Source organism: Patagioenas fasciata, chromosome 13 (assembly GCF_037038585.1).
Source record: "Patagioenas fasciata isolate bPatFas1 chromosome 13, bPatFas1.hap1, whole genome shotgun sequence".
In the NCBI taxonomy this organism is placed as follows: domain Eukaryota; kingdom Metazoa; phylum Chordata; class Aves; order Columbiformes; family Columbidae; genus Patagioenas; species Patagioenas fasciata.
This window is the reverse complement of record NC_092532.1, coordinates 12,916,397-12,929,343: the sequence shown is the minus strand read 5'-3', so window position 1 is coordinate 12,929,343 and position 12,947 is coordinate 12,916,397. Positions and strand designations below refer to the sequence as shown.

Genomic DNA, 12,947 nt, shown 5'->3' with positions numbered 1-12,947 from the left:
ACTTATTTTCTCTATAATCTAGTGCAAAAAGTAATAGGAGAATAATGACATTCCATTAGTCTTCATTATTGGTAAACGTGGGTCTTTAATAGATTCAATTTTGAGGAAAGTCCTGTTACATTACAATTTGCTGCTAAGGAAGATAGCGAGTACCCTAAAGTGGCTCCCGTCTCATTGCTTGGGTCTTCTTCTATTAAATTGAAGTGTGAAACTTCAAATGCTGAATACTATGTCTTAAATTTATGGCTTCAGACCATTAGTACCATGAATGCCGTGTGATGCTTTCCCTACTTACATTAAGGAACAGCCTACCCAGAAGAAATATTTCCTGGATATGCAGGAACAAAATTAGAAGAACCAAAGCTCATTCAGAGATGAAATTGCTGAGGGATGTGAAGGACAGCAAGGCAGACTTCTACAGGTAGAATTCCAACAAAATGAAGATGAAGAAAAATGTGCTGCTGATTTGGACAGCAGACTTAGTGAGTGGAGGAGACTGAAGTACTCTGCTTTCTCTGCCTCAGTTTTCAATATTGGAGCTGGAGCACATGATATCCAAGGGGAAGCTCACAGAACTAAGCTTGTTTAGCTTTGAGAAGAGGTTAATGAGGGAGTCTGGTTGGTGTCTTCTGCTACCTAGTGGATTAATACAAAGAAGGTGGAGCCAGACTCTTCTTGGAGTGCACGTGAAGGAAAACAGACACAATGCTTTAGCACTGAAACTGTGCCTGAAGAGCTTGGAAAGCATCTTTGTTCTTGCAGATACTCAAATCTCGGCTGGACAAAGCTCTGAGCAACCTGATCTAACCTGGGAACTGGGCCTTCCCAGAGGAGGGGTTTGGACTAGGTGGCCTCCAGAGGTCCCTTCTGACCTTAACGATTCTGCGATTGCACATCTGTTATCTGTTGTGTGTCTACCTCTATCCCTTTTGTCTTCTTGTATGCTTTAAACATTTTATTTGATCTGAGGGGTGAGGGCAGGTACTGTTTTCATTGCCTACCAAGTTGTAGCAAAAAGAAATTATCTTCATTCACCTTTCTTTGCTCCGTCAAAGATACCCAGTTATTCTGTCAATTGAAGAGCACTGTAGTGTGGAGCAGCAGCGGCACATGGCCAAAGTGTTCAAGGAGGTGTTTGGGGACCAGCTTTTAATGAAACCCGTTGAAGCCAGTGCAGATCAGCTACCGTCACCAACCCAGCTGAAAGAAAAAATCATCATCAAGGTAGGTTTGCTTTGTGTGGTGATAGATAAAACAGGAAACAAGAACAGGAGCCAGCAACACTACTGGCCTCACAGCTGCGCTGTTAGTTCCTGTTGAGAGAAAATAGACCCCATGCTTGAAGTATGTGCTGGTAACATTTTGCAATACTGCATGGAGTTCTGTAACACAACACATTAGAGTGCTTGCTGTTGGTTTCCTTTGCAATAATTGTTGTGAGTTCAAGTGCCAGATTGAATGTCAGCTCTTTTCTAAAGGTCTTCCAGCTCCTGAAATGTCACTGCTAAATTTCAGTAGTTCACTGCCACAGATGTTCATCATAGACTTCTTACTCAATGTGGCCTGCTTAAAAATGATAAAAGTATGTTCTTGAACAGGAAGTTTGATTAGTGTAATTAACTTTTTTTTTTCAAAGAGTACCTCTTATTTGAGTGAAACCCAAATTACTTGCAGGCTGCACACTTAGGTTGTCAGGATTGTTTGCAAACTGCAAAAAAATTGTGGGCATTTGTGAACTCAGTGTGATTTACATATGTAATTTAGTGAGCCACTTGTGACACTGTTAGAAGACGATGTTAGGGTGTCTTTCCTTCCGGGCAATATGGATGCTTTACTTGCTACTGTTGTACAACAACATGAGGCAGGTAACTGAAAAGATGACTTCTTAAATTGAAACTGCAGTAAAACCTTTCAAAAGGCAAAATTAGGTGAAGAATCTGGAGGCTCCCATTATGTCTTTAGTAAAGTAACTTTTGTCCATGCTTCAGGTTTCCAGCTCTTGTGACAGCACTGCATCCTATTAAACTTTTGAACAGTAGAAATAAGAGTAGATACTAATAGTTGTAAGCATACAGCTCTTGAATGTAAGACTGGAAATAATAGCACCCCAAAAGTTCTCTGTTTAGGTTTCTGGGTGTTTTTTTCCTCCAAACTGTCGTTACCTTGCAGAGCATAGATGGGAGTTGCATAGGCATATGAATAATAACGTGACAGATCTGATTCAAAGAGAATTACAGACTACTGTGAGTCTGCATGAGAGAATATCTGTATCACTCTGTCCTGTCTAAAAGAGCATTAAAGAGTCTTTAAATAGATCAGCACCTGCCAGTGAGCTGGTTGTGTTATCTGGGTTTTGTTTGGAAAATGTTCTCAGTAAACAGAGGCAACTCCTACTTAGGGGCCTGTGGGATTTTTCAGATAAACCTGTCAAATTGAAATCTACCTAGAGTAAGCTATGCAGAACTGAATGTAGTTAAGAACTACTAAATATGAGATGATTAATCCTATCATTAGCTGCAGCTCAATATTTGATGTTGCTCTTAGCCCCTTGAGCCACAGTTTTTCATGATCACTCTGAAGAAAGTAGAACTTAGCCCCTCTTTTCATAAAAGATTTTGCTTCTGCTCATTTTTCTTGTCAAAGAGTGAACCCTTTCATTTTAATTCCTTATGTCCTGCTCTCTGCAGAGGGATTCTTGTTTTATCCTTATTTCTTGATATGTGTCACTTCATGTTTTCTGTCCTCTAAAGAATGGCAAGCTCTTATCAGACTAGTTGTTTCTTCATTGCTTGAGTGATACCTCTGCTAAATTTATAACCTTTATTATGATAGTTACATTTTAACGAAAAAAAATCCAGCCCTGTTACATAAAGCCTTGTGGAGCAGCCGTTGTTATTGTAATGATAGAAGGTGACTGAGCAATGGAGGGAAATACTTCCAGTAATACTGAGTGTGGTGAAATATTATGACTAATTTTGTAGATTATTCTACATGAGTGTATGTATGCGGTGAGTTTTTTTGTTTTGTTTTTAAGCACAAAAAGCTGGGGCCAAAGGGAGACGTTGATGTGAACTTGGAAGACAAGAAAGAAGAAAAGAAGCAACAAGGAGAACTTTACATGTGGGACACGATAGAACAGGTATCATTTACATGACACTTGCTATAGTCTGTTGCTAGCTTGTGTAATATTGGAAATTTACATTGATTGTCTCAATATTTGTGAGGTAATAGTGTCAGTTGAACAGCTGTGACTGAGGGGAAGAAGGTATTTTGTTTATTGTTACACCTTGTTTGGAAATTGTTGTGAGTTTCCCTCTGTCTTGTTAATGGTTTTAATATCTCTCAAATTTCAGAAATGGACTCGGCACTACTGTGCTATTGCTGATGAGAAGCTTTCATTCAGTGATGACATAGAACAGAATGCTGATGAAGATTCACCAAAGGTAATGCCTATGTTTTATTGTTTAAGCATGTCATTTTTATTCTCACAGATTGTTTCCGTGTCTACAGATGCATATTTTCTATGCTGATGCTCAAATTGTAGAGGATCGGTGTCAGATAACAAGTGTATCTGGAGATAAAAAATTTTAAGGGTCTTTGCCAAGGTACTCCAGTTAGCCCTATTTTTAATAAAATAACTTTTTCCCTTGGCTAATTGAGGACTTGTGCAGAAGAGTACAAAGACAATGAAATATAATTTTGGTACTTAAATGCTAATGCTGCTGCATGCACTGGCAATCAAAGTCTTTATTTGCCTTTGGCTAAGTAGTATTGCTCTTCTCAAACAAGACAGTATGATGAACCAAGATTTGTTATGGTAGTAATACAGCACACTAAGAGGGCATGTTGTTCACTTCGTATTTGCAAAGTGTTTGTCACAGGTGAGTGTGTTTTACCTGGTGGTTGTGCCTGGTAAAGCAAGAAACGTGAGGCTCAGTAATGGCTGCAATAGCAGTGACGTTCAGCATGGTTTCTAGATTGATCTTCCGAGTTTCCATGCACTCCCGTTCATGGATAACATGTATGTGCAAGATTGAGAGATCTCTCTGCATATGCAGAACAACTTACCCATTCACCTAGATGTTGATGTCAGTAAAATAACTAATGTGTATGAAAGAACACTGATGAATCCTGGAAAAAGCTGATGAGAAACCTTGTGAATTAGCAGGAGGGTGTTTTGCCTTGAAAATATAAATGTGTTTGCATTGCTGCATTCTTTCACTTTTGATTAGATACTAAAATAAGGCTGAAGTTGATCACTGCTCCAGAGGAACGGCTTGAAAAATTAGAAACACACTATAAAAATTCTTATTTTCTGGTCTAGGAGGTGAAACGTACTGAACTGCACTTGAAAGAGAAATGGTTCCATGGGAAAATGAAGGAGGGGAGAACAACAGCTGAGAAACTGCTCCAGGAATATTGTGCTGAAATGGGTGGCAAGGATGGGACATTCCTAGTTAGGGAAAGTGAGGCTTTCCCTGATGATTGCACCTTGTCATTCTGGTATGGCGATTGTCATAAAAACTTTATGTGGGTTTTGTTTGGTTTATGGCGCACAAAAATGTCTGTATTTTTCAAGTATGCATTTATAGCGGAGAGAAAATATGAATAAGGAGTTGCTATAATTCCTAGGATGTTATTGATGAGGTTGTGAAAGACTGCTTTCTGAATTAAACTTCACTGTGGTGTAGCCGATTTTGGCACAGTAGGTTACAGCTGTCAAGAGAGGACTGACTGGTTTGATTCCCTGCCCCTCTCCCCCAACTTTTCTAGTGCTCTGGCAGGATGTAGGATTGGTTATTTCCTCAGTAAGTGGGCTGAAGTTTGATCTTTTAATTTTGGGATAAATTACTGATTTCTACACTGAAAATGTAGTCTCATGAGTTAACCTGTAGTAGCAGAGATTGATCTTTTCAATGAAAGGCTCCTCTAGAGGGAAAATAATAAAGAATTTTCAGGGTGTGGTGTGTGGTTAGCTGTCAGAGCAAATTTTGCAGGGAGTGAGTGTATACCAGATTTTAAACCACTGTGAGTTCACAATTATTGGTTTTGGTCCTGTAATCTTACTTGTCAGGATTTTTGTTGCCCCTCTTACTTTGCTGGTTTTAAGAGATGATACAGATTTCTTGCCTCTTGGGAAGCTCAGCAGCTAGTTAACCAGGAACGGTGAGGAAATGCTTCAAAAGAAGAAAACCTGTTGTAAAACCTTCCTTTTCCTTATGCCCCTCTTCACTTCTTCAGGAGGTCAGGCAGAGTCCAGCACTGCCGTATCCGTTCATCAAGTGATGGGGACGCTGTGAAATACTACCTGACAGACAACCTCACCTTCGACAGCATCTATGATCTCGTTCAACACTACAAGGAGGCCCACTTGCGATGTGCTGAGTTTGAGCTGCGTCTGACTGATGCTGTGCCTAATCCCAGCCCTCATGAGACTAAAGAGTACGTACAGCAGAAGGCAAGCAGCAGGGTTGTTCTGTCAGTGTCCTTGGCATTGATTTAGATCGTCCTGGATTTTTGCAGAGAAAATTCCCTGGTCCACGGGTGTCGTAGGGATAGGCTTCCTTGAAAGAGTGCTAGAGTTAGTTTAGGTTGTGGTTGGAGTCAATGGTCCTGAGGGTCTACTTCCAGCTGAAATGATTCTGTGATTCTATGCTGAGTAAGATCACTGACTTTGTGAGAATCTGGTACAATAGAGGACAGTCACTGGGAAAGCAATTTAGCAGCAGCAACTGGGAAAATCAGTGAGAACTGTAATGCTGTGGAAAAGCGCCAATTCCTTCTTTCTCGGCTCAGTGTTTTTAAAACACCCAGTGGGTTGGATTAGGTATTTAGTAGTTGGCTGTGGTCTGGCAACTAAGTGGTCCTGGTCTGTGCCATCTGGAAATGCTGTTACTAGGGCACTGAGCCCAAATAGTTCCAGTTTCCTAATCCTGCTCTCCCCTCACCCCTGTCAGAGATGATGAGGCCGACTTTGCCCCATGCTGCCAGGAACAGTGTAGCTGGGTGGTTATTTCCAGCTGTGATTTGCCTGATGTAGATCCCAGGCAGAGCTTGCTTTAGTTTGCTAGCAGAACACTGTCATCACTGCCCTTCATTCAGTTTTCTTTTCAGTGAGAAAAAGTAAATCTCCTTTGTATGTGAAATACTGATCTGTGACATTAAACTTATTTTTCACCCCCTGCCCTGTGCTCTGGGAGTCACTGACCACCCACAGATCACTTTGGAAGCCAGTGAGAAGGAAGGGTAGAGTTTAAGGGTTAGACTTTCCTGCCTTTCTGTATAAGGTGGAGATGTATTGCCAGAGTAAGTGGCCACAGCTTCACTGAAGGCACATTACATCCAAGATGGGTGTATCCCTACAATGAAAGACAAAATGAAGCTCTGAATAAAATAATTCAAATACCTGGTGTTTTTCTTTCGTCTTTTTGGGCTTTTCCTTAAATCTACTATGTGAAAACTCGAATGAACTACTGAAAACTGAATGGTATACTAAAAGCAGGATCCAGCACCTTTGTTTCAGGAAGAAATGCAGATTTATGTTCTATCATTTCAGATAGGCAAGATGTTCTGATCTATTCTTGATGCTTTCATCCAAAATAAGCTGCTGTGTTACAGTGTTTTGTAATAAAGTGCTGTCATAGGTGGCAAGATGGGGAAAATCCAATGCAGAATTTTTCTTGTAATGTTTGGAAGTGTTGTTAATAACATTGCATGTTATTCTTACTGAATGACACTTGACAAGCTTTGTAACCCTTTGTCCATTTTGATTTTTAACTGTTGTAGTTGGTACTATAGTAACTTGAGTCGGGGAGAGGCAGAAGACATGCTGATGCGAATTCCTCGAGACGGAGCATTTCTGATTAGGAAGAGAGATGAGCCTGATTCGTTTGCCATGACTTTCAGGTAGGAATAGACAGATATGACGACATTCCCTAGTAGCCCAACAATGTTCTGTTTTATTTAAAAATAAAGTGGTCTTTTTAAGACTCATAGAATTATTGCTTTCAAACTTTGAGTAATTAGCATGGTAATTTGTGCAGCAGGTCCATGTATGACAATGTGTACAACAGTTAATTTGTGACTGGAAAAATCCTTGATGCTTTTATAAAGAGTATTTGCACACTGACTGTCCCTTTTTTCCCATACAGAACTGTGCACAGTCCTTCTTCACTTCCTTGGCACTCCTCACTACAGGGTGTTGTTTTGAAGTTTTCTTTGGTGCTGGTTCAGCAATGGTTCTGGGTCCTTATGCCCTTGGAAATCTCGCCCTGTCATATAACTGATCAAAATGAAATGTCAAAATGAAACTTTTTGTTTTTTTTTTTTTAACCAGGGAAAATATTTTTGAAATTGTAGTTCTTGCAGCAGTATTAATAAAATGTATAGAATTGGGATGTTTTCCATCATGCCTTCAAATAAAATTGCACTTCTCTGAAAAGGCATATTTCTGCAACATATAAAATTGCTTTGGAAAAACAAATACTTGTTTTTTCCTCTTATTTACAACCCTTACTGTGTATTGAAGGTGTCTAGAATTCCCCAGTCGCCTGTGTACTTTGGTTTTAAGCTTTCTGCTGTTACGAAGTGTTATTACCAAGTGTTATGTTAAGTTATTGAAGTAGCTTGAGCTGCAGCATCTCGATAAAACAATTTCACAGTGGGGAAAACAAGAAGTACCACAACCTCAGCAGTTTGAAAAGGGTGCAGGGGTCTTCTGTGGGTGGGATGGCTGTCAGTGGGTGTTTTTACTGTTAGCAGTGCAAGCACAAACCTTGTGTTCAAGCACAAGAGTTTGTTTGTTTGTTTGTGTTTCTTTCAAAATGGATTTCTGTCGTTATCAAAATGAGTATAGGGAAGAGACAGCTACTCGTTCTGAGGGGAATGTGTCCGTTGCTTAGGGACAGTGGCAGATTGGCTACAGTGGATGCCAGAGGGTGTGTCAGTCTGATCAGAGACATACGTGTTAGTATAAAGATGACAGAATACCTGTCTGTAGAGGAAAAAAATAGGGAAATTTAAGCAAAACCGTGGATTTGTTCCAAGGCTCTGTACATGGTAGAAAAGTGAGACTGTCTTTTTGCGAATTGAATCGATCAATTGGAATTCAATGTGAATAAAAGAGGCTTTGGAAGAGGGAGAAATTATTTCATGTGGTGAAGATGCACAAAGCAGTTTTGGTCCAGTTTACAACCCTGATGCTCTCACTGCAAGTACCAAAACCATTTACAGCACTTGCATTTGTTTCACAGAGCGGAGGGGAAGGTGAAGCACTTCCGAATTCAGCAAGAAGGCCGTCATTTTGTTCTCGGAACCTCGGCCTACTTTGAGAGTTTAGTGGAGCTGGTAACGTACTACGAGAAGCATCCACTGTACAGGAAAATGAAGTTGCGTTACCCGGTGACTGAGGAGCTGCTGGAGCGCTACAGCACGGTGAGTGATAGTCTGTGTCCCAGTGCCAGTCGCTGTAGTGGATGGAGTCCCCGATCTAGACCTGGAGGTTCTGGGTTTGGTTCTGGCCATGGTACATGATCTTTGGGGAGGTTAAGCAGGTAGTTTTTTTGTCTGTGAAACTGAGATGGTTGTACTGACTACTCTTACAAAGGTTTTGAGATGTGTAAAGGAAAGAGCTTCATCTTCGATTGCAGGTCAACTCCTGCCTTCCTCGGGGTTTGATTAGAAAAGCTGCTCTGTGAAGTGGGGGATCATTGCTCTGCAAAGAGTTTTTGATAAAAGCCTCACCTGCAGTTGGCCCTCTCTTCTGTTGCTGGAGTGGGCAGAGATCTTAAAGTGATCCTGCAGATGCCAATTGCTAAGCATTTCATTAAAAAATGAAGTATTCTGCTGTGCCTCGCTCTGGACAGACAGTGCAATTCGCTTCACCGCACCGGAGCCATCTCAGGGATGGTGTCCAACTGCCTTCTCTGTTAAAAAGAGAGGAGTACCTCTGAAGGCTCACTCTTTGAGATAAGCATGGAGGAATCTCCCCCGGAGATACTTGTCTCTGTCCATTGACTAAACTAGGAGCCTGAATAAGCAGCTTAGCATAGAGCCTGACTTTCTGGATGGATGTTTCATGATGAAAGAGCTGATGTAACTGGCTTTTGAAAAGCCTGAGATGCTGTCTTCTCTTTTCAAATATATGTCTGTTAGAAGCTGCAGGAAAAACACATCTGACATGCTTGAAGTCTGGGGGTTTTATTTGTTTTGGGGAGACTAAAAGGGACTGAAGGGATTTTAAACCTCAGGATTTTTGATAATATTGCCTATAGCTAAAGTTCTGTATCCTAGAACTGGGTCCAGATAGGAACACAAGGAGAGAATAAAATGAAAAATACAAGTGTGTATATATTTTTAGAATTTTTACTTAATAGTGAAATGAATACTGGTACTAAAGTACGGTAACACAGAAATCATAAGCGTAGATGTTACCTTCCCTGATTACACACAGGAGGTTACTCAAAATCTCAGAGCTACTCAACTGAATAAGAGATACATTTGTGAGGTATTGCTGTTTCATTGTGTTTTACTCTTCATTAAACTGAGGCATAGACAGGTTAAATAACAGACTCATGTTCAGATATGTTCAAATATAGAAATGAGCATAGCATAGATGTCTGGCTTCCCTCCTCTTCTCTTTGCCTGTGTATTGCCAGAAAGGTGATTTCAGCAATGAATGTTCTGTTAACATTAAGTACTTTAATAATTTTTTATTCCTGTAACTTCATTTTTTTTTCTTCTTCCTGCTTTTAGGAAAAAGATATAAACTCCCTCTATGAGGTCAAGATGTATGTGGAACCCAGTGAAATCACCCCTACAGTGGTAAGCTTAAAGAGAAATAGACCACTGAAAATTATGAGACTTGGCTTTTTTATTTCCTATTAGCAGTAATGAAAAGGATAATTGAAAGCATTAGTGTATTTGATTTGAAGTCTGTCATTTTTTTCTAGCATCTCTTTCAAATTTGTACCCAAACTTTTTTGAGTGTGCAAATCCTGTATTGATTCATCCTTACTGGGAATTTGGGCACTTTTTGCTGTTAGGTCTGTGGAGATGATTCGATTTGGCCTGCTTGCTTATGCAAGTGTGCCCCCGAATTAAATAACCTACGAGAAGATTTAATTGGAGGAGCCCAGATCTCTGCGGAAAGAAAATACAACATGTAAACCCCAAGTGTGTGTGTTTATGAGCACAGTTTTTTGTCTGTACACAAAATGATCGCAGTTCCATTATAGCAAACATGGCCTGCATGCACAAATAGGTGTAGAGTTCATTTATGGGCTCTCTGTATAGAAATGGTGTCTTTGGTTTATTAGTGAGTTATTAAAGTTTGTCTTCTTTTAAGATGCATTTAGTGGTTTAAAATCAAGTGGCACAGCAAACATCTACTTATGTCTAATTCTTGTTAGGGCCTACCTACTTGTAAATTCTCAGAAAATTTCACCTGCTTGTAAATTTTGTGGCTGTTAATTATTTTTAGTCTTTTTGACCAGTGAATTTGCATAGCTGCTATTTGGGTAGTAGTAAATTCCAGATAAGGAATTGCTTGTCCTGCTAAAACTGGATGTCTTCCTAAAGGAAATAAAACCAGCAGGTTAACTGATATGGTTTTGAAAGTAGAGGCTTTGTGGGCATCTAAGCCTACAAGCTCCAACTGCATATGAATACATGTAATGAAGACAGAAGACTGATATTTCGATGTGTAGTTTGTTTTTTTTTTCTTTCAGCTGATACTTGAAGCATAGCAGTTAAGTAGCATCACTTACTTCCACCAATAGATGTCACTCTGGAACTTCAGTATTATGTTTTCTAAGCTTCATAACAAAAAATGATCCAATCCACTCACTTTTTTTTTTTATTATTATTTTTTAAGATTGCATTATTGATCATTTTGTGACCCATACCCCTACATGACCCCTTTGCTCTGTTTCTCTTAAAGCCTCAGAGAACAGTGAAAGCCCTGTATGACTACAGAGCCAAAAGAAGTGATGAATTGAGCTTCTCTCGAGGAGCTTTAATTCATAATGTCACAAAGGAAACTGGAGGCTGGTAAGGACAAAGATTTCTCATAGGAGAACTTCTGGTGACTTACTAGATGGAGGAAGAAATTGAGCTTTGGGTAGTTGTTTTTAAAATCTTTGCTTATTGTCTGATTACTGGTTATTAACCGTTGCTTTATAAATCTTTCTGGCAGTACATTAAGAAAAAAACCCACAAAAAAACAAAACCGAAAAACCCCACAAAACCCCAAACCAAAACAAGCAACAAACCAAACAGAATTCCCCCTCATCCTCAAGTCTCCTTTCATGTCTTTTCCATTTCCTCTATCCTACAGCAATAACCTCATCCTGTGGAACCTCTATAGCCCAGTGTATCCAGTATTTTTCCTTTACTGCATTTATTCTTCCTGAACACTTAGGTATTCTGGGAAGTCACGCGTTGCTCTGTTGTCATCGTTGCTCTGTTTCTTTCCTTGCTCTGCTAAGTACTCAGGCATCAATCCCACCTTTTATCTGTACAGTCTTCTTTCATAAGAGGTTTTCTTTCTTAGCTGGCTTGTAAATTGCTTGGAAAGCTTGGGAATCTAATGTTTCCCTGTAGTTTCTGCAGGGTAATCAACCATATAATAGTATCTTTAGTACTGGAGGGGGAAAAAGCCTCTTAAGTCATTAATTGCAGTTTACAGGGACTGTAATCCCTCTGAAATCATCTGTTCTACAGTTAATGATCACTTTGTTAGAGCTTTTAGCTACTTCATCACTTACATTTTGGTGATAGCCAGCTAGACAAGCTAGTGTGGGATATTAATGACCAATTTCTTGAGGATTAGTGCCTCGTTTATGTCCTATTGAAGCTCTTTAACTATTTTTTTCTCTCTATATATATTTCTTCTTAAATTCAGGTGGAAGGGGGATTACGGAGAAAAAGTCCAACACTATTTTCCATCTAATTATGTTGAAGAACTGTCATCTGATAACTCTGCTGAGCTTGAGAGCCAGGTGAGGGTTAAGGTTTATCCAACACGTTTCCCTAGAAGAAACTGCCTACTGGAAGTCTGGTTTATACAATTACTACTCTGCATAATGTGTTTGAGAGAACAAGGTTTATGGTGATTTCCTGCTAATGAAAATTATACCAGTTTAGATTTTTCAGATAGTTTGGTTAAACAGTAATGTGCCTTAAACTTTTAACTAGGTTGCCTGTATAATAACTGCCTTAATATTTGCAAATAAGAAAACTGTGTGTCCAAACACATCTTACTAGCCATTTCATACTCCATTATGAAGTTCTGATGCCTAACTAACCCTATAGTGTTTGCCAAAAGCATCTAAAAATCTAGGGTAGCATCTTGGACAAAGATATCTTCAACAGAAGAAAACAAAGCTCCATAGTAAGCAGTTTTGACATTTTTGAGTTTTAAAACAACTAAAATCTTGAATTCTTTTGTTGTCCTCAAGCACTTCCAATTATTTACCAGGAGTCTTCGGAGGAAAACACATGTATTAGGTTCCACTCCTTAACCCCCGCAATCATTACAGCTTTAGCAGAGTGGAAAAATGTGCAGTTGTCAGGACAGAACCTCCACTCCCCGTTTTTATATACTCTTACTATGGAGATTCTCATGTGTTTCTCAAAATGAAAAATTCTTGATAAGGAAACAGGCATTTAAACATTATAGTGGGCATGCTTTCAGTGAAACAGGTTAGATTTAATGGTACATGTTTATTATTCGTTAATGTCCTGTGCATATTCACTCGAGAGAAAGCTTGAGGTTGGATTTAACTCATGTCTTTCAGATTATCGAAGACAATCCGTTAGGCTCTCTCTGTCGCGGCATACTGGTACTCAATACGTACAATGTTGGTATGTATTTTCTGGTGCTTACACGTGGACTCCTGAGCTTTCTGTGTTGAGTAAACTCTTACGTTTAGCAGGAAAATTGGAAA

At 39.5% G+C, this 12,947-nt stretch overlaps 1 protein-coding gene across 2 annotated transcripts in view; it reads left to right on the top strand.

The window, feature by feature from the left end:
* PLCG2 (phospholipase C gamma 2) overlaps positions 1 to 12,947 on the top strand; it is a 64,763-nt gene that overhangs the window by 33,717 nt on the left and 18,099 nt on the right. For both annotated transcript variants that reach the window (XM_065848256.2, XM_071814178.1), the window contains 11 exons: positions 1,056 to 1,224; positions 3,035 to 3,139; positions 3,354 to 3,443; positions 4,325 to 4,503; positions 5,242 to 5,442; positions 6,787 to 6,906; positions 8,253 to 8,433; positions 9,754 to 9,822; positions 10,940 to 11,049; positions 11,903 to 11,999; positions 12,798 to 12,864. In XM_065848256.2, coding sequence (XP_065704328.1) covers positions 1,056 to 1,224; positions 3,035 to 3,139; positions 3,354 to 3,443; positions 4,325 to 4,503; positions 5,242 to 5,442; positions 6,787 to 6,906; positions 8,253 to 8,433; positions 9,754 to 9,822; positions 10,940 to 11,049; positions 11,903 to 11,999; positions 12,798 to 12,864 — 1,388 coding nt within the window. The remainder of the gene's footprint in view (positions 1 to 1,055; positions 1,225 to 3,034; positions 3,140 to 3,353; positions 3,444 to 4,324; positions 4,504 to 5,241; positions 5,443 to 6,786; positions 6,907 to 8,252; positions 8,434 to 9,753; positions 9,823 to 10,939; positions 11,050 to 11,902; positions 12,000 to 12,797; positions 12,865 to 12,947) is intronic.